This window comes from Neltuma alba, unplaced genomic scaffold (genome assembly GCF_004799145.2).
Source record: "Neltuma alba isolate B1F8T4 unplaced genomic scaffold, ASM479914v2 tig00012396_pilon, whole genome shotgun sequence".
In the NCBI taxonomy this organism is placed as follows: Eukaryota; Viridiplantae; Streptophyta; class Magnoliopsida; order Fabales; family Fabaceae; genus Neltuma; species Neltuma alba.
In genome coordinates, this window is record NW_021636890.1 from 142266 (window position 1) to 167392 (window position 25127).

At 36.2% G+C, this 25127-nt stretch overlaps 5 protein-coding genes across 6 annotated transcripts; 1 reads left to right on the forward strand and 4 right to left on the reverse strand.

Moving 5' to 3' along the window:
- Positions 1–680: 680 nt before the first annotated feature.
- On the forward strand, positions 681–1448 carry LOC114726643 (uncharacterized). Of its 2 annotated transcripts, XM_028913307.1 has the most exons (2): positions 681–869; positions 909–1448. In XM_028913307.1, exons 1-2 carry the CDS (start codon positions 689–691, stop codon positions 1202–1204), a joined length of 477 nt encoding a protein of 158 aa, XP_028769140.1. In that variant the 5' UTR covers positions 681–688; the 3' UTR covers positions 1205–1448. The 2 variants fall into 2 exon arrangements, with proteins under 2 accessions (XP_028769140.1, XP_028769139.1); XM_028913306.1 differs by having other exon boundaries at positions 681–1448.
- Positions 1449–1930: 482 nt separating this feature from the next.
- Positions 1931–7070, reverse strand: LOC114726625 (ribosomal RNA small subunit methyltransferase, chloroplastic). Its single transcript, XM_028913267.1, has 11 exons — positions 6844–7070; positions 6482–6631; positions 6039–6095; positions 5748–5846; positions 5027–5122; positions 4110–4194; positions 3550–3602; positions 2970–3053; positions 2732–2842; positions 2464–2630; positions 1931–2363 (listed from the first exon to the last, which is right to left on the reverse strand). Exons 2-10 carry the CDS (start codon positions 6623–6625, stop codon positions 2565–2567), a joined length of 795 nt encoding a protein of 264 aa, XP_028769100.1. The 5' UTR covers positions 6626–6631; positions 6844–7070; the 3' UTR covers positions 1931–2363; positions 2464–2564.
- Positions 7071–8534: 1464 nt separating this feature from the next.
- LOC114726620 (WD repeat-containing protein 55) lies at positions 8535–13560 on the reverse strand. Its single transcript, XM_028913261.1, has 16 exons — positions 13456–13560; positions 12232–12401; positions 12090–12122; positions 11738–11802; positions 11510–11597; positions 11341–11413; positions 10927–11033; positions 10718–10760; positions 10565–10621; positions 10354–10430; positions 10178–10226; positions 10043–10089; positions 9849–9922; positions 9484–9539; positions 9088–9208; positions 8535–8897 (listed from the first exon to the last, which is right to left on the reverse strand). Exons 2-16 carry the CDS (start codon positions 12324–12326, stop codon positions 8827–8829), a joined length of 1056 nt encoding a protein of 351 aa, XP_028769094.1. The 5' UTR covers positions 12327–12401; positions 13456–13560; the 3' UTR covers positions 8535–8826.
- A 935-nt stretch (positions 13561–14495) lies between these two features.
- On the reverse strand, positions 14496–17804 carry LOC114726619 (two-component response regulator ARR14-like). Its single transcript, XM_028913259.1, has 6 exons — positions 17666–17804; positions 16444–16596; positions 15966–16340; positions 15803–15876; positions 15060–15681; positions 14496–14936 (listed from the first exon to the last, which is right to left on the reverse strand). The coding sequence occupies exons 1-5, from the start codon at positions 17802–17804 to the stop codon at positions 15070–15072; spliced, it is 1353 nt and encodes a 450-aa protein (XP_028769092.1). The 3' UTR covers positions 14496–14936; positions 15060–15069.
- Positions 17805–20110: 2306 nt separating this feature from the next.
- On the reverse strand, positions 20111–24884 carry LOC114726618 (flap endonuclease GEN-like 1). The gene is given in 9 exon segments (XM_028913258.1): positions 20111–20637; positions 21120–21580; positions 21800–21886; positions 21889–21934; positions 22034–22277; positions 22380–22561; positions 23332–23502; positions 24207–24383; positions 24690–24884. Coding segments are annotated over 9 exon segments (1818 nt in total). The 3' UTR covers positions 20111–20382.
- Positions 24885–25127: the final 243 nt, after the last annotated feature.

Genomic DNA, 25127 nt, shown 5'->3' on the forward strand with positions numbered 1-25127 from the left:
GGATTAGGATTTTATATTTAGAACCAAAATAAAAATTAAACAAAGTCTTATATTAAGGACCGGAAGTAATTTAGTTTTTAAATTATTTGGATCCCACTCTGATTTATTTCCATGACTATAAAGATTGGATAAGAAAGCTTATGTGGCACTTTCATTTTTTCATGTGACCATTAATTCGAAACATAACAATGATATTTATAGTTTAACAGTACCACATGACAATATTTAACATAAAACCTCTAGAGGAACAGTGACTTGAAATTAATTATGTGCTAAGTTACGTTAAACAAAATTGAAATGAAGGGACACAGATAAAACGTGAGATAAAATTTGTTTTGTGGAATGGAATCGGGAAAATAGACCTTTTCCAATGAAATATCACACATATATATAAATCTATATTACCAAATAAAAAAGTATTTACCAAAGCAGTCGGAACAAAAAGAGGCAAACGAAAATAGATGGAGCTCAGGCCGGGGCCCTTTGCTTTGACAAAAAGAACCTTCTTAGATAGCTTTCGTTGTTTGGGCCTAAACTTGTGAGCAAGATTACCCAGTGAACGGTCTTAAGCCCAAACAAGGTATTTTGGGCCCCCAATAACTAAAAAGGGTTATTGTTGTGTTAACAATTATGAAAACTAATTATAATTATGTAATCAAACGTGAGTTGCAGGGTGATGAAGGGGTCTATGCATTTCATGGCTGAAGCTCCACCTTTTGCAGACCTCCTCCTCTCTCTAGAACAAGCCACGTTCATGTTAAAACAACTTCCCTCCGCGTCCGACCAAACCCATCTCCTCCAAATCTGCACTTCCCTTCACAGTGCCCATCGCAATCTCTCCAATTTCCTCTCCACAATCGATTTCCCCCCTCCGCCACGCCCCCCGGCCGAACACTCCTTCTCCTCTGCCTCCGGCGTCAACCAAGATGCCAACGGAAACGAACCCATGGAGGTTGGGGATGACGACGATGAGGCTGAGGCAAACGTGGAGATTTCCAGAGGCACAATTGAGAAGGTCGAGGAGAAGATGAGAGATTGCTTCATAAAGAACAAGCGACCGAAGCGGCCGCTTTCACCGTCCACTGCGGCGGCGGCAGAGGAGAGGCGGTTGTCCGAAGATGGCTTGGTTGGGAGAGTGAAGGATTTTGATGCGCATGCGATGAGGTTGAGGGCTTTGGATTTGGTGTATCAGTTTCATGGATGAAAAGTACGGGCGATTGAAGAAACACAGGCTATTTATTAGTCTTCAGCATGAAGGCAGAGATATTCATCATTTTGTAGCCCTCATAGGGCAGATAGGCTGAACATTGTTGTGGGTAACATCGTAGTCTCCATGTGCTCACTTTTTTGTTCTGGCTTTGACGAAAATGACTAGAAGAGCTGCGGAGCTAATTTTGTTTTGTGAGTGTTTTGCTTCAGAATAGAAGATCAATTTATCAGTCTTCATATATTCTGTACATAATGAAATCCGTTGTAAGGTTTATTAATGACGAGCTATATTTATTTCTCACACCCCTCGATCCACAGAAAAACGGACTCAGTAAAGTAAAAATATTGGTCGTGATATCAGAGACGAGTATTTTGAATGACACCTACAGGTTCGAGGCTTTTAAGTTCTTTTACTGGTCTGTATTTGGAAGGATGACTTGTGGCGATGTTGAGACCTCCCCCAGTCGTTTGAAAAAAAGTAACTATGCTTGTTTAACAAACTTTTTAATCTACTGCACTCAACCTCATTATTAAGAACAAACCTTTTTTTTTTTTTTTGGAAAAAAAGTAACTATGCTTGTTTAACACAATAGATCAGAACTGATTATCTCATACAAGAAAATTATCTGTTGGCCAAAGGCGAAGAAAAAGGGCAAATCATCTGGATGGCTTAACAAGAAAGAAAAAGCTGTCATGAAGGGTTCTTTTTATAAGCAAGATGGACGGAACTAATATTTTCAAGATTTGCTAAAATAGGAAGCTCCAGTCATGTCATCAGGATAGGATATATAGATTGCTCCCTAAATGTAACTGGGTTCATTTGAGCTACATATATTGCCTCTGTTAGCAGTAGATTACAACATTACAAAGTGCACAACGGAGTGCACTTTTTTTGACCTGACTTGACATTAATTTGGATCTTCCACAGATGACCCTGTGCATTTATGTATTTGGTGAGAGGGTGACAAAACACATTGCGATCAGACATATGGTTTGAAACAGCATTTCTGCTTCAGTTGTGAGCATGCTATTATTATACTAAAAAACATGAGGAAAAAATGTTCCTGATCTAGCTCTCTAATTCATCCCTGAACTGGGAAAGTCATATGCGCTACTTCATCTTTTAGTGCACTGCTTGGTTTCAACTTCCAAATCTGTGACAACGAAAAAACCCTTGGTAAGCCACTATGTTATGCGCAGTCTAGTGGTAAAAACGACGAGTCTGTAGTTTGCATAAAGGTCATGTGTACAAACCTGCATTTCACTGTGCATGAAAAGGGGCCTTACTCATATCTGAAACTCTTGGACCTTCTGCAAGGTTCTTGTGTAAGAAATTCAAAAGGAAATCTACATTGTTATCCTTTCACTATCAAGTTATGCAACTTAACAAAATCATCCAATGTGAGTTCTTCAGGTCTTGACTGTGAACACCAGAGGTACAAGCAAGAAAAGGATAATCACTAAAAACTACAACATCATAGCCAATGAGCGTTTGTTGAGAGCAATAGATTTGATCACTCACAGTAGTCGGAAGATCTATCCTTTTCAAAGCTTCTTCGATCTCTACAGATGTGCATATGTGCTGAAGCGACTTCCGCAGCATTTTGCGTTTCCCGTTGAATGCTGAGTTAACCTACAAACATGCAGCAATGAGTAACATCATCAAGAAAATTATATCACATCTTGATACGCAGTAGCGAGAAGTAGATTGAGAAGAAAATTTATAAAAGCTCAATGGATGGTTATTTGAAAAGAGCTACCATTGAGAAGAAGCTTTTGGTGGAAGAAACTTGGGGATATTCTCTCGCTTGCTTCAGCTTGAATGTGACAATGGCTGCGTCAACCTAGTCAAACATGAAAAATGAATAACTGATTAATGATCCAACCCAGAAATTATGCTGCCACTCTACAATAGCTTCGAATGAACCACTATAGAAACCCTATAAACAAGTAGTTACAATGACTACGAACTCTTGCGATCATAATACACTTCAGGTTCTCTGTTAACAAGTTATATTTTAGGTTTGATTTTCTATCTAGGCATAAAAATGTTTTTACTTTAATCACTAGTAATGTCTCTTCACTTTCTTGTGTTTGTTTCTCATGATAGCGATCCTTATGTCATTCATATTAAAGAGTATCATTTAGACAAGCAAGGGCTCTATTAATATTTGCTGTACTTTCTGAACCAATAAAGAGGGCTGGCGAACTTAACCTCAAGATCTAACTGGCGGACTTAACCTCAAGATCTAAATAAAAAGTCTATTTGCCCGCATGGATTAAGAAGATGCCAGCACAAACACCATATAGTAGTCATATTTGTGGACTATAATCACTTACATTAGGCTGAGGGAAAAAATTTGTCCTGGGGACTCTCAATTTGTATTCTGGCTCTGCAAAGAAAATTGATAAACAACAGCTTTAGCATTCAATCAAGCAAATTCTGGTACTAGGTATCAAATTCTCACAGTTCAGCTTGACATATAAGCAATCCGTGGTGAACTGGGACTGCATGCAATCTTTCTAAAACTAGATTAGCCATTGAACCCGAGAAGCTATTGGGCCACATGTCAATTGATTCAACTCAATCTGACAGTTGATTCAGGTGGGACATAAAATACATATTACACATTTATACTATAAAAATCAAGTCTAAACTTCAAATATATGACTCTGAAAATAATTCATGAAAATTCGTAACGCAAGCCAGATGTAAACATAACGGTCAGCCTCTACATCGCATTTACTTCCCAGCTTTGCAAGCATAGGACACTATTGCATGCCACAAGGCACAAGGTTTGTTTATCTCATGTCTCATTCATGCGCACCTCATGTTCAGCATTTCCCCCCTATTTTTCTCTTGACCATTATCATAATTTATTTAATTACTACATAAGTACCTGAGTAGAAGTTAACAAAAATATTGATGGGGCGATACTCAGAGGTCCTCAGAGATGATTCAACCAAGCGCAAAGCTGTCTCCTCCTGCATGGATATTTAGTTTCCATAATCGTTGTTATATTTACAAGTCCCTTTTTTGTTTTAACATTGTGAAGGGCTTCCATAATCTAATGCCATTAGGTTAAATCTTCAAAATAATAATAATGAAGAATAAAAAATATTAGAGAGTGCTCGTATATAAATTTCTACATTTTTTTTAGTGAAAAAAAAAGAAAGAAAAAAAAGAGAGAAGCTCTGTTCATCACTCTAGTTTCTGTCTGATCAAACTGCCTTTTAAAAATGAGTTTGCACACGACTTTAGGTTTCATTAGTATTTTTCTCCTATTCTAATGAGTTGGAGATTCTTCATCCCGAAAATAGAATACGAGATATCCTTGAACTTTGGGATCAAGTCGGGTGGAAATGGCACGGTGAATTGGGATGAGAATATCAGAAATTCTAGGCCAACATGGGGCGATAAGAATGAAGAATGATAAATGGAAATAAATGGCAAACATATCTTGGAAGGTTAAATTTATCAACATTTCATGGACCAATTATCCTAGAAAATGCAATCCCGTAGTGTATAGGCCAAGGAGTTATTCTTATATCTTGCATATTCTCTCATACAAAAAGCTCTTAGGGCTGGAAGTGCACACAAAGCACAAGCTTTGTTACTCTGTACTGAAATTTAATTGAGTTGTGACACATGAAACAAGAAGGAATGTAACACTAATGGTTATGAAAGTTTCGATACCATGTCAAAGAGTAACGATTGAAAGTGCTGTTAGATATAGGTCCACCAATAATTTGAATCTCTGATACAACATATCTAATTCACAACAAAACATATAATGAGAAAGCTATCAATGCTAACCTGGAGTAATAGAACCACTTCCGAGATAATATCACCCATTGGAAGAAGAAGCTTGATCACATCTGTGCTTACATTAAAGGGAAGGTTGGAAACCACCTAAAAGAATACCCATAACAGATTACTGAAGAAGTAAGAAAGGAAATAATACATTTTCTGGAAGTCTCAGATAACTTACGGCTAGAGAAGAACGGTGAAGTTTGCAATAAGTGAATTTCTAGCTATTCTAGGGATATCCAATTCAACACATAACTTCCAGTTATGATGTTAGTCATACAGAGAATCACTAATGACAATATATAAAAGAGGGAACGACTAATATTAGTGTTGCACAGTAACTCGCAAAGACATATAAGAGCAAAAATGAAAGCATTATGCTTGATCTTCATGCTTAATTGAAGCGTAATCCATTGAACTAGAGATAACAAACCGGGGCAAATTTCTATAATAATATTCTTACAAGTACAACAACAAAGGATATTAAACTCTTAAAATCAAAAGATTGCTTTTAGAATCTGCAATCTAATAAGCTTATTTCTTCTATCACATAGGACTAGGGTGTACCACGTACTAGAATTTTGGTTACGCTGACTATGTCATCTGACTCAATGTATTGCCAATATAAGCATTGAAAATCAAGATAACGGCATCAGATCAGAGATGCTTTGTCCATTATTTTCTAAAACTAGCAATTCTCTTTATGCATAAGAAGTGCAATCCTTACTTTTGCATGTCTGGTTTCTGGATCCATTTGCCTTGCGCTGCCAAGCAACGACAATAAATGAGAGCGGACATGGCATTTAACAATATCCTCAGTCAATACCTGCAGGTATTACAATATCAACATTATTCATAATCAGTACATCCAACAAGGTCCCTAATGGTTAAAATTTTAACATAGAAACTATAGGCAAGGAAAGCCACTGGACTGAAAATAAAAAATTTTATTTGTGTATTATGAAAAAATAGCTCGTCGACATGAAATATAAAGTTGAAATGTCTCCAGGAGTCGTACCTTCAAATTTTGTGTGCCAAAAAATCTTTCACTCACGAGATCAGCCATGTGTTCATCCTAAATCCGAACAGAATTATAAAATCACAAATCTTGAGCGCAAGTAAAATATAGAAATATGCAACCTCCCTCGCTGATGAGTTGGAAAATATGTTATCAGCAAATTTCAATTGCCATTGGTTATAAACCGTTTGGGAACTAAGAAAAACACCAAAAGTAAATGTTTTTACACAGCATGCAGCATTGGCATGACTTATTATGCCAAGACGAATAACATATAAACGCACAGATTTATATAGAACATGAAGATATCAGCAGGTTGGAGAAGAAATGCAAACCTACTTAGACGTCAACAATTAGGCAAACCATGAAGAAATCAGCAGGTTGGAGAAAAGAAAGTATCTTTGTCTAGAAGAAAAACTCCTTAATGAAAAGCAGCAGCAAACCTTTTCAATTGCAAGAACAAATGCACCAGCGTTTAAAAGAATATTAGTCAAAGAACCCGTTCCCGGCCCAATTTCCAACACCACATCGCCTTCTTCAACACCAGCCGCTCGAGCCAGCTGCTCATTGATATCAGAGTTCAACATATAATGCTGCACAAAAATAAAAGAATACAATTGAGAAGCCACTTCCAACTAATACCAAGCAGCCATCTGCACACCTAGCCTGTGCTCGACAAAATGACGGAATCAAAGTCCCCAAACACTAAATTAAAACTACGGGGCATTTGAAAACCAAAAGGGAGAAAAAACATATAGTTCCCAGAATTTTCTCCAGAAACAAACAGATTTAGAAATAAGAGAACCTGGCCGAGGGATTTTCTGGGGAATCGGCCTTTAGAGTTGAGAGCTCTTATGGTAGCGTGGTAGTCGTCTGAGCTCGGTCTAGTAGTTTTCCCACTTCTTCCATCGGCAGAAGCTACACATAGCGTTCTGATCCGTTCACTAGTACTACTGACACATGCTGGAGGCGGAGATTTCTGGCAGCGCGAAAGGAAAGTGGCATGTGATGTTGGTGGGAGAGATTGAACAGTGCACATCGGCGAAGGAGACATGCTTTTGATTATCCGTTAGTGGTTGGTTGGGTGGTTGCTTGCTTTGAAATTAATTAATATATTTTCCTACGTAGTATAATAATACTCGTCCGGTCTTTAATATATGAACTAATTATTAAATTAGTTTTGGTTCTAACTATAAAATCTATTTCTCATATTTATTAATTTGTTCTAAATTACTCTTTTGGATATTTTCTCAATCATAATCAAGTAGAAGAGAGAGAGTATTAAGAAAAATGATTATGGTGTTTCAAAAAAAATGTCACATTTCTTATAATTAACTAACTTACCTAACTTTTTTAATCTAACCAAATTAGTTAAATGGATCCTATATTAAAGATTGGAAGAGTATAACTCAAATCATGTTAATGTAAAATTGATTGCCTCTCTCTTTTTCTCTTGAATTTGAATCCCAAGCTTGTGTCCACGGCTCTGCGTCCAACGGAAGGCATTTCTCGAGCTCGGAACCAAGGATAAAGGACATAAAACTGAAGTTATTTCTGTATACGGTAGAAAACATGTAAAAATAAACATAATACTACCTTCTACCTACTAGACTTCGTTTGTAGACTAGTGTGTGTGTATATTGTTTTTTTTTTGGGGGGTAAAGAACCAGTGGGTCCAGTCCAATAGAACCTTATCAGAAGAGTATTTAAATAGAAACTAAACTATAATTTTAAAAATAATTTTATAATATACGAAATATATATACAAAAATATTTATCTTGATTTACAAAATAGTATTTTTTATGCTATCCAATCGCCTCTTGAATTCCATAAGCAAAGAAAGGAGCAGGAGCAAGTCAAAACTTTCTCAGAACTAATTCGGTGTTTAACCCTTTTAAAAATCATATTTTTATTCACCACCATTAGCTAATCTGATTTTCCATTCAGATTGTGGCCAAAAGTCTCCCAACGTGGCCTTCTTTTTTAAATATCATCCATATTTTTAATGACATTGTTTAATTTTTAATTTTATTTGAGGAGTACTTTTTATTTTAAAATTATTTTTACTTTTTGTTTTGTTCTTAATTAAAAAGAGATGAAGAATGATTTGTTTGGATAAAACAAAGGGCTAAGGTGTGCCCAACACCCTGAACTATTTACCCAAGTACGTCCAGTGGTCTAAAGTAATTTTGGGTGCATCCAGTGTCTTAAACTAATTAAAATGGTGCGGCTATATCCCAAGCTAACAGAAATGTTATCGGGTGCCCATGTGTCTACCATGTAGAATATCTGGAGTCAACTTTAAACTGAGTCAGGAAAGTAACAGTTAAACATAACATTTCTGTTGCCTGGGATATAGACGCACCATTTTAATTAGTTTAGGACACTGGATGCACCCAAAATTACTTGAGGCCACTGGACACACCTGGGTAAATAGTTCGGAGTGCTAGGCGCACCTTAACCCTAAAACAAACTTAATTTACATGGAAACCGCCGCTTGACAGTAAAGTGTGATATAAAGATGCAAAATTGGCATGGATAACACTATCATATTGTATTCCCGGAAAACATGGCATGCTATCAAAACCAATAAAGACTTCAGATTCCAATCATTTGGAAATCAAGATCACAAAAAACACCATTTACGTATTTATCTCTTGTTTATCACTACCAAAATTATCCAACCAGGAGAGCTTCTCCAGGAGTTGGCAACCTTGACTTGTGCAAGCTGATACTGACACCTTTCTTGGAGGATCAACACAAACAGCAAATTTTTGTTCCAGCAATCTACAAATCCGCAAAAAAATTGTTGGAGCCACCTATAGCATGGCCATTACTTGCATTCTTTCTCTTGGTCCCTGCAAAGGTAACGATATAAAATGCAGTACAAGAAATAACCTCCAAATAATCATGTATCAATCTCCCAGTCCCAACAGTTAAATTAGCCACGTTGCTGAACAGAGCCATTCATTGAAAGGCATCAGACGTGACAAGTATGTATTTGTAGGCCATTTATAACATCTAGAACTACAACAATGCATATCATACCTTTATCACTCTTAGAAGGATTAGCATCTACATCCATCTCATCCCCGTCGCTATCAATCACCTCCGTTTCATTCCCTTGTGTGCTTTTTGAACCTTGTAGTATATCATCCAGGTCCCATAGCTGCCAAAGAAAAAATGTCCCAGGAAGTTCAGAAGATAATATATAAATATCATTCCAGTCGTTTTTATATTTTTAGCGAACCAATTCATCTAATATCATTAATAATAACTCAGGCGACTGACAGCAATCAACATGAATCAACTTATCCAATTAGTTTATTTTAGTTTTTCCATCCATTTTCTTTTTCACTGATATTTCCACGTCTTTGATATAGTGAGTAACTCCATTCTACTTTGGCCAAGGCGATATATGAAAAAGTGAAGTAAAAAGTGTACCTTTAAAATATGATCGTGTGCAATACTGCCAAGGTACTTTCTATCATGAGAAAAAGCTACAAAACCAGAGAAAACCACGGGTCAGCATAGTGAGATCAAATTAATCATGGCCCATCATCCAGATCAAGATCAGGAGCCAAAGTTAAAACAGAAGCAGAATATTGCTTGTGAATAAACATTATTGTAGACAATGAGAGAGAACAAACAACGAAAAGTAATCTAACAGGAATAAAATTACAGAAAAATTGCTTCGCTACAGCGATCAAGTTGAGATGCTAATTGAAGCAATGGAGGCTCCAAACAATATGGCAGTCCCACCAATAGATACAGCAAGATTCAAATTTTGCTACAAGTGAGTATATTACCAAGACGTTCAATAGGACATTCTGAGTGCTCCGCAATTGGCTGGATGACTCTGTTGGGCAATATTCCGACCAGACTGAGAAAAAATAATAATTATTACAAGTATAAATGTAACTGGAAAAAGCATATCAATGAACATAGGATAAAATCATGAACGAATCAAAGGCAACAAGGCCCTCATACAAAACAGGCTCACTTGATTATCCCATTCTCTGATCCAGTGATGATACGGTCCTCATCAAGCTGAAATTGAGATATACAATTTTTATTGATTGATTATGGAATAAGGTAAAAGCCTAGTAATGCTGAAATAGTCATGTTACCCACTCACCTTCAACAAAGCATCAATAGAGTTTGATGAGAGATCAATAAACCGGTCACTGAACATCAAAGCCATCAAGCAAGAATATGAGTTAGAGCCAACTGGAGAGCGAACATTGAATTTTGCCTTTTTAACAATTAAGAATAAATTACTTCATCAATTGCACCCAGTGCCACATCAAGTACCTGCAATCCTGGAAATATCCCCATGAATACAGTAACAGGGTTCCAGTTTGTGATCCACAGACAATTTTCCTGCCATTCTGGCATTTAAAAAAGAATTCCAAATCAGTTAAACGGCGATTGTAAGGAATATGAGATTGATCAGTCACTCTTAACAGAGAATCACGCATGGAGAACTCAGAAAAGAGGAAGATTGACTGAGAGAATACAGTACCTTCATTATAACAACAGACAGAAGCTCATCTTCTGAGAACTCAGATCGAGCTTGGACCTATCAGTAGAAGAAAATAAAAGGGCATGTATCACTAAAAATTTGGGAAAACAAAAAAAAAACAGAGAGAGAGGAAGCAATAGATGCATAACTTACTTTATTTCTTCGAAGATTGCAAACAGATAGAGTCCCATCGCCACTTCATATGGAAAATAAATTTACCAAAAACTCAGCATGCATCAGTAAGTCACAGGTGATAGGGTAGGGGAAAAGTAAAATATTTATGCAGCGCATGGAAGTGCATCCACTTAAGCGAAAAATAAAATTTATAGTAAAATTAGATTGACAAGGGCAATAAATGATACCTTGTTCCCAACAGCTTCATTGCATCAGATGCAAAAGTCATGTCTGAAATGTAATCTTCATGGGCATCAAATGAATTGCAACAAGAACGTTGCCTAGTATCCCATACCTGCAATGAGAAAAAGCTCATTCTGTTGACATGAAATGTTCATAACAAGTAGATGATGATAGGAAACTTCACTCTAAGTCCTTGCTATGCAAATGGTATGTTTTAAATTAGTTGACATAAAAACGCACTACAGGGGACAAACCATGACTCAAAGGATTATAAATTCATAATTGTTAAAAAAGATGCGAAGGGAAGATTAAATTAGTCTTTTAACACTCCTCCCCTGGCATGTAAAAATAGAATGAGACACTAGATACAAGATGTTCTCCACAGCAGCAAAACATATAAATGAAATTAAAGAAGTAACCTTGATACACCCTTCGTCATCTCCTGTTGCAACAGTTGACTCAGTCAAATTTATCAATCTATTGACTGCAGCCCTGCGTTATAGAACAACACCACATAAAAATTCGGAATTAATAATCATGCTAAGCATTAAGAAAGCATAATCATTTCATGAAAAAGAATCCACCCACCCATGGGCATTATCAAGACGGGCAATGGCAGATCCAGTTTCAACATCTGTTGCCAAGATTGAGCAATCTGGAGAACCCGTCAACAGTGCTAAAATAGAAGCAATAGGCAATTCAAAGGCCAATTATATTCATGAAAATATCACTATCAAAAAGCCCCATTAATAATAACGATAATTACAATAATAATAATAGAAAAGAAAGAATGCAAGGAAAACTACAATGCATTACCACGTCCATCATTAATGAAGCGAACAGCTCTGCAAGACTCAGTGTGCGCATGAACTTCCAACAATCTGGCAAGACCCCAATCTACTATATAAATATAAACAGTAGCAAACACATGCAAACGGGGATAAAATTTGGAAGCAGCATAAAATCATAAAGCAACTGGGTAGATATCCATCAACGATAAAAGCAAGAATATATGAGCTTCAACAACCTAGCAAGACCCCATTATACTGTAGCTATAAAAAAGAAAATTGATCCAAATATGGATGAAATTTGGAAACAACATAAATCACTATGCATGCAGGTCAAATATTCAACAACTGCAAAAGCAGTAAGATATATAATATAATACCTTACAGGTGTGCTATCAGGGTTATAACGGTATCTGCCAGGGAAAGAGTTCAGAAACATATTAGCAAAGGATAATTAAACACAAACAAGAAGTTAACGAAAGAAGCAGCTAAGAGTGAAAAACTGAAAATTAGTCAACTCACAAATGCAGGTCACCATTAATCAATCCTGCAGCAACAAGCTGATCCGATGAATGAAAGTCAATGTCAAATGCAAGTTTCCCCAAATCTATCTCCATTTAATTTACTTCTAGCTGCCTCTGTTTTCAAAGGCTCCTAAATCCTGAAGAGAGCTTAAATCCAAGCTGCAGTTTCTGGATTTACCAGCAATGCATCAGGTCAGCAACTTAAGGGTGACCAACACCAAACAATACATATTAAACAGAAATAAATCAAACCGAACCCAACTGGAGAAAAAAAGCAAGCATGCAAGCAAACACACAAAAGCAACTATAAGTGAGGTCTGATTTGTTTTCATAATGCTAAAACTAATCGAATTAATTAAATTTTAGTTTGCTTCAATTTTGGTCGATCAGAACCGAACCAAACCACTCAAAACTATACCTATATTTAGAGAATACCAACAACAATATTTAATATTAAAAAAAATCTGTTGAATCAATCAAGATACTGGTTCACAGTTCAGTGGTCAAACTGCAACCCAACTATGGTTAAAACGGATGCAATTAAATTAATATATTTTAAATCATAAGCAAAGAAAAGTTTAAAGAATCACTGAATTAGTACTTCACAAAAACTAAATAAGATACAATACAATCACTAAGTTGCCTTAATTTATGCAAACACGTACACAGAAGCAAAAAAGCACTAAGTTACAGCAATGCTAAACATTACTGATTCCAACTTGTCTAGTAATTAACCAAATAAATCTAGTTTAAAGAAATCATGATATGGGATTTAATTGCCCTATCTTAACTAAAAAACTAAGATATCTATATTTAAAAAAAAAGCTGTATAATTGCAATTTGCTCAGTTGATGATATCTTTCTTCTTTACAGACCCTTCTCCTCTAGCATTTGGCATCGTGGTCCCCAGAAGTGTGGGTGCATTGGCCATTGCATCGTAAAGCATAAGACTTTATGGCTTATTCAGAAACTGGTTTCGCGCGCGCGCGCGCACCCACACATATTGATTGTTGAGTTATCTACTGTCTCTTTGATTCACGAGTAGTTCATATTCATACAACAATGATAGCGAAATCGGGGGGGGGGGGGGGAAGAAACGATATTTCTTTCCTCAAGCATATAAAAGAGAAATGATATACTCCGCACCAATGGTCAACGGTTGTTCCAAGGCCGCTTATTCGAGGAAGATGATGAGATAGGAAAGAGGGAGAGAGAATCCAACCTGTCGGAGAGAATGGGTTTCTCTCTGGAAGAAGGCGCCGGATACTGGGCAGAGACTGGACTGAGTTGGCAGAGCCGTCGTTGGAAAACCGAAGCTCGACGAGTGGAGAGCTGGCGGCCGAAGATGGGGCGAGGCACCGCAGCGCGTCATTCAAGAAGGGTTATATTCTATTTTTCTTTTTTCTTTAAAAAAAAAAGGACGAAAGGAGGGTAATAAATTTAATAATCCAGAAAAATATCCAAATTTTTCGTTCAAGGTGATAAGAGTTCACAGGGAGAATAATGAATTTAATAATCCAAATTCTGGTCTATTAAAAATAAGTCATAAGTACTGGGATTATCTGCAAATATATTTTCCCCAATAAATCAAACAAATTATAAGATTAACATATTGCTAATTGTTCGATTAAATGTCGATGACTTAAGGCTATTTAAAATCTTATTCATTTACTCCCTCCTCTCTTTTCAATATATTTTCGGTTCATAACATAAATCTAGTTTAACTATATTTTATTGACAAAAAAATATTAATTGAAGTGTAGTCATAACATCAAACGTGTGCAGAATTTGTACGACTTTTTAAATATGCTCTCAACGAGAGTCGTATTACATTAATTCTAATGAATAGATTATTTTTAAAAAGTTTAATTATAGAGAAGGATAAAATAATAGATAATCAAATATTAAATTAATGTGCGAAACATTAAACTATATTTATATTTTGAACAAGTACGGTTGGAAAAAAGGACTTATATTATGGATAGAAATAATGAGTCATGTTTAACTATTTTACCCAAACTAATGGGAGATAACTAAATCATTGATATAGTCTAAAATAAATAAATTTCCCAATTTATTCTCCATCCTTGGCGCCGCGCGTGTCATATGGTAGTGCGTTTTCTTGGCACGTGCTACTGCAATTACAATCCAAAGGTTTGAGGCCTCATTGCCCTTTCTCCTTTGGCCATCCCCCATGCACAAGCCCGTGGGATGGACCACAAGTCCCTTGGATGAGTTTGGATTCACGGAGGAACAGATCAAACTGAGATTGGCTTAATAATTGTAAAGAGACTAGGCACCACAATTGCAGATACTAAGCCACCCTTCAATATAGAGGTCGGTTTATGACTCATTATTGTGGATTGATCATGATACGTGGTGGCCATGCACGCAAACCATCTCTAAGCTGAGAGTAGGAAGGGAGTATGCAAAGAAAATAGAGCATGCATGGGAAATATATAGTCAGATCGGATTCTAATGTTCCTGAGCTCATCATATAACAACAACGGTTTTTGTTGCTTATTCTATGTTCATGCAACATATAGCATTCACTTCAACCACAAAAGCAGTACAAGGAATCCATATGCATCCAGCCCATAAAATTCTGCTCCATCTTTCTTACATGTATATTTCTTACTCCTCATATAATGCTGCCCAACGGCTGTCTCTAGCCTTGCCGCTGCCTCTTTTGAACCTCCTTGACTACAAACACCGCAAGAAAAATCAAATGGTGACATTAAATATGATGAAGAAGGAACAAACAAATCAAAGAATCACAAAAGAATCCCTTGAGAAATATCACTAACTTGCGTGATTCTTTTTTACCTGGCCTCAATTATAAAGTTGATAACCAGAGCTTGAAGTCCTCATCGTCACTGAACTGGTCAGCTCCTTTTGGAAAATCTATAAGGCCATGGATGTCCTCTAACATCCCATATTCTTCGACCATAAATGGCGGGAGAGGAAATGGGAGCAGTGGTTTCAGGAGAAGTTGGTCCATGTAACTAGCTAGCATTGTTGAGTAAAGCATTTCATTTCCTTCATCATTATAACCAAAATGGGAGAGAAATGAGTCACTTTCGAAAATTCCTTCACCACTTTCAACACGGCTTGAACCTGCATATTCCTTCTCGCTTGGGGCAGTATTAGTGAGCATGAGAATGTCTTGTGCATTATTGCAACCAGGGGTCAATTGATTTTGCCCATAATTTGACTCTTGGCAGGTCCAAATTTCCTGGGGAAGAAAATTTGAAGCATCAGGACAATGCATGTATGCAAAACTAATGGGATCATTTGCACAGTTGCTGAAGGAGTCAGTTTGATGGGTCGCATATTGCTGCTCCGATACTTGCAGGTAATTTGTCTGAGACAGGTGTCCTGATCGTTGATGTAAATAAAATGAATCCTTGGTTTCTTTCTCTTCTTGTTTCAAAGAGAGATGAAACTTCTAAGAAACAATATTCATTAAGTCATGATTGATAATTCAGAAAGTAATGTACTAATAAAAATAGTTCATACTATTCAGCGAAATAGTTGCTCAAGTATATACAACATCAGAGATAACAGACCTGAAAATAACTTGAAACTGCGTCTTTTATAAGACCTGGCACGTTCAGATGTTCCAGTATTTTCTTTGGACAAGCTACTCATAAGGAAGAAAGCAGTCAATATAATTACCATGCAGCAAGTAGCAAGGACAGCATATAACTAACAGCAAAAGTTCGGACTCACCAGAGACTCCTAATAATCCGATGGATTCCATGAACTTGTGATGCAGATTGAAAGCCCATGTCAACTTTTGCCTTTTCAGTTCAATGGTTTCTCCCTCTTCAGCTTTGTCAAGCGGTTCTGGCTCTTTCCTTTTTGCACGCTGGAGGCTCCGATTCCCTGTTTCCAAGCATGGTTGGAGTCTTATGCCCTTGTCTGGTATATTTTTATTGCCCTTTGATTTATCCACCTCCATTGCTTTATCAGTTTTGTCCCTCCTTGCAGTAAACTGCCATAGGCCCCTTAAATCAGCAACCATAACCGGCTTTATGAAATGATGTTCAGCCCCTTCAGCGGATGCTCCCACAACTGGAATGTGCTTAGCATCAGCTGACATAACTGCATATGAAATGAACAGACAACGTCAATATTAGTTTGATGAGAGCCATCTGAGGCTTCATATAAGCACTGAGAAGAAGCCAAATTTAATTTAAGAACTTACTGAAAAATGGCAAACTGCAGGCTTCTCTCATTTTCTTGATGATCTCATGTCTTCCCATGTCAGGCAAATGAACCTCCATGAGCACAAAGTGAAGCTTGTTCTTCATTTGCTCAACAATGGATAACGCACTGGATCCTTGTGCAGCAATTACACCTAGAAGGAAATAACAAAAGATAGTTCAGTGCAATGTAGACTATAATTCGATAGAAAGAGATGGGTTTTATGAATAGGTAGAATTTTTCTCCACACTAACGAGGCTAGGGGACGGCCTTTAAAGATATGATCAATATTTTCCATCCCACCATTACAGAGAAAGCAGCGTTGATGCCAAGTCATCTTTCTGCGGTAACGTTCAGAATTGGTAAGGAGTTTTTCCTTAAGCATTAGCCAAAGCATAGTCCTCACACGTGGGCAGCTGGGAGCTTCCAAATTTTGGTCCATTTCGCATCAGCAATCTGCCAGTTAAGGGATTGGGTTGGGCTTTTTTTGGGGCCCCATTTGATGTATGAATTATGTTTAATAGGTAGCTTGATTTAGGTTGGTTACGAGTGGGTTTGGTCTTCATAGGATGACAATTTTGGGCTTGCGTTTCATTGTTTGTTTGGAAATAATACTTGAAGTTTCATTTAGAATCATTTTTGATAAAGTTATGCTATTAATATTTACCCGTCGGATTTACATGAGAGAGTGAAATATAGCTTAAGAGGTCAATAAAGAGAGATGTGCAAACCCACCCCTGCGTAGGAATCATATTGGATGGTTTGAAGCTAGGAAGAACCAATACTTTAAAATGTCAAGCGGATATCCCTCACTTGTAACGTGCATGACATTCATCATATTGCTCTTAAACACCATTATTGCATGTCCAGATTGAATTTATGATGCAAGGACCTGAGTTAATACATTCCCAGTGATTTATGCTAGAGAATATAAGATAAATGATAACATTTGAGAACTAAGTAAATTGTGTCTACAAAAGTATATAGTAGACACTTTCAACTTATTCTACTGATATTTTCATCTTGTAATAGTACATACTGCCATGAAGCCTCTAGCAAGGATCCGATCCAAAAAATACTCCCTTTAGTCAATAATTTGTTTTTTAATTGGACGGCAGTGCAAAAATTTCAACAACTAGTGATGATTCACAACTTCAGTTAATCATGCCGCCCTTAATATAAATGAAAAAGATTTTCTTCCATAGTATGTTGATGTTGTTTACCTTCATATCCAAGGGAATGGAGAATTTTGGATGTAACTGCTAGACAAGCTGAGTCTCCCTCCACAACCAACACTTTGATATTAGGAATTGATAAGATGTTTTGAGTTGATTCGTCTACTCGATTAGTATCAAACCCCATGATTATAATACCGAATTGATCTACTGCAGAGATCGCAATATCAAGGAGAGGAAAAAAGAGTAAAGTGTCTCATTTAATATCATTCATCTGAACCACAAGCCTTCTTTTGTATGCTAGATTCATTGTACAAAGTTAATTGAAAAAATTAACATATAAGTCCCTATAATTTTATCAAGTTATTACAATTTTCGCAATTATAAATATAGGTCTCTATACTCATAATTTGTTAGTTTCTAAGAAAAATGGTGTTAGTAGTTGATGAGGTGACTCTCACATAGCGTACACCTACATTAATTCTGCCACATCTTTTAAATAAAATTAAAATCAAGCATATCACAAATTATATATAGATGTTAGAGGACAGTTATGAGTATAATAATTTTTATTATGTCAATAATAAATAAATTTTATTCCATAATTTTATTTTTTAAAAACTTCTTTTTAATTTTGTATGTTTTTTGTTGACTATGACAGCTTATGTATCACTTAGCATCTACATAAGTTATAATTAACATATTATAAATAGTGAGATTAATTCTTATCATTGAGTCAACGTTAAGGACTCAATGATAAGAATTACAAAGATCTAGTTAAAAAAATCAGACAAACAATGTATTTACGATGCAAAGAGGTCCTCCATTACTGCAAATAGTTATCTTTTCCATTTCTAGCGATTCATGGAATAAGATACTACCTCCGGTTCTAATTATAAAAGCTAGTTAACTAATTTGAAGAGACTAAAAAAAGAAGTTAAGTTAGTTATTTGTAATAAATAGGTGTTATCATCCCTCTTGCTTGAATAGATGAGAAGAGAAGTTGGGAGGAAAGAAAATAGAAGAAGAGAAAATAGAAAAAAAAGGTGTTATCATCCCTCTTGCTTGGATAGATGAGAGAAAATAGGAAGGAAAAAAAAAAGAGAGCAAATATCCTTATCAAAATATATCATATTTAAAATTGAATCAAATTAAATATTGCAATAGAAAAATTATATTAATATTAACATCATCAAACAATTTAAAATCAAGTTATTTAGTTTATATATTTTTTCAGATTATTATATTTTAAAACCAAATTATTTAATAAAAATATTTTTTAAGATAAAAATAAAAAATGAATAATTTTTTAAATATAACAAAAAAATAAATATGAAGAGAAAGATTGAGGATGGCAGGCACAAAAATCTGGTTTTTCTTCCCAAATTTCTCCATATATGGAGAGAAAATTAGGAGAGAAAATAGGGCATGAAGCCTACCTTATTTTCTCCTCCATTTTTCTTTCCTATTCAAGTAAGGAAAAACTCATTTCTCCTTATATTTTTTTCCTAGTTTTTTCTTCTATCTAATTTTCTCTCAATCCAAGCAAGAGGTTAATGTAAATGAAAAGGATTTTTGTCCATAACATGTCGATGTTGTTTAGCTTCATAAGAAAGGGTACGGAGAATTTTGAATATAATTGTTAGACAAGTTGAATTTCCATTCATAACCAACACTTTGATGTTGGGAATTGGCAAGATGTTTTGAGCTGATTCATCGTCCTATGGAGCACCAAACTCCATGACAACAATACCAAGTTGATCTATTGCAGAAATCACAAAACTAAAGGGAGAAAAAGAAAACTAAAGTAATACATTTAATATCATTTATCTAAACGACTAACCTTCCATTCGATGCTAGATTTATTGTATAAATTAATTAGAAAATTTAATATGCATTTTAATTCAGTCTTACATATGTATATTCTTTTTATTGAGCTCTTATAGTTTATTCAATTATTAGTCCTTGTAAATTATAAGACCTAATTGTTATGATGACTATTAATTTTCCCAATTTAATTGGCAAAACCTCATTCCTGAAAAATGTTAAGAAATAATAACAATGTTTTCATTTTTTGTCCATTTCAACATTGACCGCATTTTCACCCCGAGTTGAGGTCTAATTACAAAATAATTGAGGTCTAATCACAAAATAGGCAAATGCACTTTGAAATGCAACAAAGTCCCCAAAACTCCAGATAAAAAAACATTTAATTTTTAGTTAATTTTTATAATTAGAAATACGTTAATATTTGGACCCATCTTTTATTTCCAAATTCAACAACAACAAAACCTCCTCAGGGTCAGGTGCAGATCATAGGCCTAATTTAGTCCCTCAATTTCCCCCTAACATAACTGGAATGATATCCGAACAGTATTAGCATGACTGGTGCGAGTTAACTATGAGCTCATACTTCGCCTACTTCAAATGAGCATTTGTATTGTAATTCTAACCGCACACCATAAGAACTCAACAACTAAGAAAGACCACAAATTACAGAAAGGAAAATGAGATTGATACATCATTGAAAAGAAACAGAAGCCAATAACAAAAAGTTACCTCACCTCTGAAAACCCACCCGAGACATGCCAAAAGAAGCCTAATGTTACACTACAAATTTACATGCCTACCATTAAATAAAAATTTTTAAAAAAAAAAACCTACATGCCAGTTTATGCTCAAACTGTAATTAAACCGGAAAGGTAAGATAATTACATTCTCCAAAAGCATTTCAGGACTCATGAGATCTACAAGTTTAACATATCCTACTTAAATAAAAGGCGACGCCTTGCTGATTTCGTAAGATTTGGACTGGACATTGTTCTTTTGCCTTTTAAGGTCCCACAGTCAAGGTCATCAAAGCTATCAGATGCAGCTTCCTGTTTTGAATGATCTTGCGTTTTCACTGAGCGGTAGAACTTTGTAATGCTTTGTTGAATACTACTTGTTTTTAATGATGAACTCTCCTTCTCTAGAGATCGTGGGGTAGAAGCCTTTCTTATTTTTGATCCCTTCAGTTCCTGCATTTTTCAGTGACAAAGATGTAAACTAGGACCCAAACTAGTAGTTTATATAACTGTCTCTTCAACACTCATCTACTATTTGCAAATTAAGGCCATATTTCTTTTGCCAACAATTTTAGTTAACTCTTATAATTCAACGTGAAACTTAATTAAACTAACAAACATTAAACAGGTTGACGTCCTAAATTTTGGCCAACTCTCCATCACCTCTCTTTGGCTGAGTGGCATGTATTTCCATGGTGCTCATTTTTCCAATTATGAGGCATGACTAAGCAATCCTATTCACGTTGGACCTATGCCTAGGTGGTTTGGCCAATAGTGGGCCAAGAAATATTGAACTTACAATTCAATTTCCAGCTCCCACAATCAACCAAAATAATTTCACATAGGGCAGATGATTGATAAGTTGAAAAGTCTCTTTTTCTTTTGGGGGCTCCGGGGGGGGGGGGGGGGGACTTGTTAAGGTAAAGAGTAAGCACCTGCTCTTGCCAAAACCTTTCAACTTTTGCTGGAAAAGCAGCCCTCACAAGATCCATATTTTCATCTGTCAGCAGGAAGCTACACCCATCACCCATATCAGAAATACTAGAATCATCTAGTAGATCCACAAATTCATCATGCTCACTACCATCTGCTTGCTGCATGCTAGAGTCATGAGATGGAACTGTACAGCTAACGTTGCCAACTGCACATTTCCACTTGACAACATAAGATTGATATCCATATCTTATCTTCACACGCTGTATTGAATCAAGCTCGAATGTCCCAAGTACCAAACTTTCTACAGGAGCATTAGCCATGTCTCTCAAAAAGATAGTAGACATCATAGGAAATAGCTGTCGTCGAATGTAAGATGGATCCCAATGCTGATGAAAGTTTAAAAAATCTATCAGCATCTCAATCTTGGGTTTGCCCCATGAGATGCAAGGATCATCACTTGCTGCAACAATTGAAGGACAAAATATAGAATGAATGGCTATTATGAAGTTCTCATAGTTACAGATAGATTAGCAAAACTGAAGAAAATCAACATAAATAGCATATACACCTGAATCCTAAGCACATATTATAAAAACATAACTAAAGGCAATGATAATTAATAAATATCATTGATAAAATACATCTTGCCAATTACAGCTAGAGACAGAATTCAACATACCAGGAAGGCAACCACTGTCTTTACATAAATACATTTCAATTATTTCGTCTCTGGGAAATTTGAGCTCTTGTGCAATTTTGAGACAAATTTTGTGTACCAATTTTCCCTCCTTCTCTGCCCCTTTCGTTTACTAACCTACCAATCCAATGTTAAAAACCTCACAAGTAATACTGAAATGGCCTTGCACACACTCTAACTGATAACTCACTAGCTGAAATGGATGAGACAGCATACCATATCACAGGAAGGGCAACCACAGGTAAAACCCTCTGGTTTTCTCAAGCAACCTTCATCATCACTTGTTATGCAAAATTCACAAGAAGATTTCATATGATCTCTTTTGCTGCCCGGATGCCCACAAAAGGAACAATGAAGCTGTTTTCGGCTTGGAAAGTTCCCCTCCATGTCAACACAATTTTCAGCAGATTTAATGTTGGTGGGAGCTGACGAAACTTTCCCATTGCCAATATCTTGCAATCTGCAAAACGACACTCACATTCCAGATTATTTAATTTGTTACTTTCTAATATTCATTCCATGCCCGAAAATAAAAAAGTATGATACAAGCATGAATATACACCTATTCAACACATCTTCTTCACCGAAACATCTAACAAAACGAAGAGCCGTATCAAGCCCAATCCCCCGAACACCATTTAAATCATAATCATTTCCAACGAGAAGAGAGATAGCTATGAGGTGTCTCCTCTTCAACCCAAGGCCAGCTTCAATATCTTCGATATTGTAGCATTCAAAAGCTTCCTGCTTGCAAATATGCAGTAAAAGTCTTAAATCTTAAACTAGACAAAATAAATCCTTAAAATTTTTTAAAACAATTAAAAAAAAAAAAGAAATAGTGCAGAAGATTGCAGGAAGAAGTGCTCTCAAGTAATCCTCTGTGGTATAGAAAATGCACTTCTCTATTTTTAAAAGGTTGATAAAGAGAAATTTTCAGACAAATTTGGTTTTCCATGACAGAGATTCTGCACATATATTGCTATATTTTTGGGGATATGGAACTGAGAATATATGTAAGTGGGAAAGAAAGTTACTCATCCTGACATCCTATTTAAAATTATTTGACCAAAAAGACAGTTCGTAGTTAAAGCTGTCATAATTATCTCAGTCAACTCCCTCCCTCCTTCCACGTAGATGCTATCATAAAAGGAGTAAATATTATTACCCCTGATTCTTAATATAAAATTTAGTTTCTAGTACAAAACTAGATCTTATATTAAGAACCGGGGGTAGTGACTTCTGGTCACTACCATGAAAGACATAACAAGGAGTTTCCTTTGTGACAGACTGACAATGTAAGAATAAAGAAGGGCTTGATTGAAGTGATTATGTATTAGATTAACTTTTAACTGTTTCTTTGGTCATACAAATGAAATTAGCATACTTACAGCTCAATTCAGCCAGTCAGGCAAATTTAGATCATGATAAATTTTGGCAATAATCAAAAGAAACAAGAAAACTTAAGGAAAAAGTAGGAAGATAGAAGCCAGCACTGTATTCACGAGGCCACTTACTTTGGCATTAGAGCAGAAGCTTTTTATAACGCATTTCGCACCATATAGGAATGCATCACTGTCAGATGTGATGCAAGCATCTACGTAACCTTCACTATTTAATTGGGCACAGAGTGCTTCTGCCTCTCCTTTAGCATATAGTACAGGCATTCCAAGTAACTCCACAAGTTCCTAATGCAAAACAATTTATAACTATATAGAAAAGATTAAACAAGTATAGACGGATAAAAGACAACTCCAATCAAAGGTGTGATGGATGTAACAGCTAGTTTACTTGCAGTATACACATCTCTTATATTCAAGTAAAACTGGGTGAATCTGAATACAAAAGGCAATCCTTCAGAAGGATGAGCATTCATGAACACAATGAACTACCAAGACTCCTAAATCCATATCCTCTCTGGATTTGCAAGAACCATCCTTGAATGTTTTCTCAATAAAGTGCAGCCTTATAAAAGCACAATAAAAAAAGACTTCAAAATGAATGATAATTCTGCATGACACTTAGCTAACCTGATTTTTTCTTCAGCTACTGAAATGAGGCACCCATAACAAAATAAATACCCGACATATCTATTAACATCAGAAAAGTTCCTCCACTTTATAATGAGAACAAGTTTACGCATTATCGAGGGGCAAAAAAAAAAAAAAAATCTCTACAGATCCAAAAGCCATAATAACATAAAGCTTACATATCCAGCACGCTAATTAAGATTTGTAGTGTTTTGGGATAGACCGTTAATCCATAACCTTTTTTTCCTTTTTAACAAATAGACCATGAATCCATCATGTATTTAATGCCAAACCCAAAAAAAAAAAAAAAAACGATGGATCTAAAGAACATTTGCAACAGGTATCAAGGTTAAGTTACGCACGAGACATTCCTGAACATGCCTTGAAAATTCACGGTTCCTCTCAACGGGAACACTGTCTTCATCCACCGGAAAATCTTTTAGTTCAATGCCAGAAAAACGGAAAAATCTTGAAATCCTAGCATGTGATTTCAACGGCGAAGGGGTCCCATCTGCCACAAAGACTGGATATGCTCCAAACTGCAAAATTCACCAACCCCCGTCAATCTCTCCCATATAAAACTTACTTCCCTCCCTCGAATTCGTGCCAATGAAGCATAGGAGACAAAAGAATACAGATTTCTGCCCACCTCATCATAATGACACCCCTGTTAGCTACTCTTTCGTTTGATATTAATAATTCCGTTGACAAGAACTCATTTAAATCAAAACGACAACAGCAGGAGGAGGAGGAGGAGGGGAAGAGACATCACTTTCAAACACTTTTCAAGGCAGCAGCCAAACGGGTCAGAGTGAGAAAGGAAACAAGAAAAGCATCGTATGCACCTTGGAGAAGAGATTGATGGTGCGGAAGAAGGTAAGTCGTAGATGAGGTTTCCGAGCATGGGCCTTAATAGCAGTCTGATGCTGGATAATCCAGAAGGAGAGGTCCACAGCGACTCGCTTGTCCCTCAAGAAATCAAAACCTTCGGCTCGTGCATATGGCTTTAGCAAATCCCAGAAGTGTCCCCCCACCCCCATTGACTTCCCTCAACTGCAAAATTGTTCTGAGCAAACATCCATCGGCAAAAGGAAAGACAGAGCAAGAGACGGAAGCCTTCTGCACCTCCCTGACCCGTGTTAGGTTTCACCCCGGAACTGAGGAGAAAGTGTCGAGGCGAAGTGCGTAGCATTTTTCGTTTGATATGTGATTATTTAATATTTTGGTCATTCAGGCTTCTAGCCGTTACAGTTTTTTTTTTTGGTTTTGGGCCAAGTCGACGT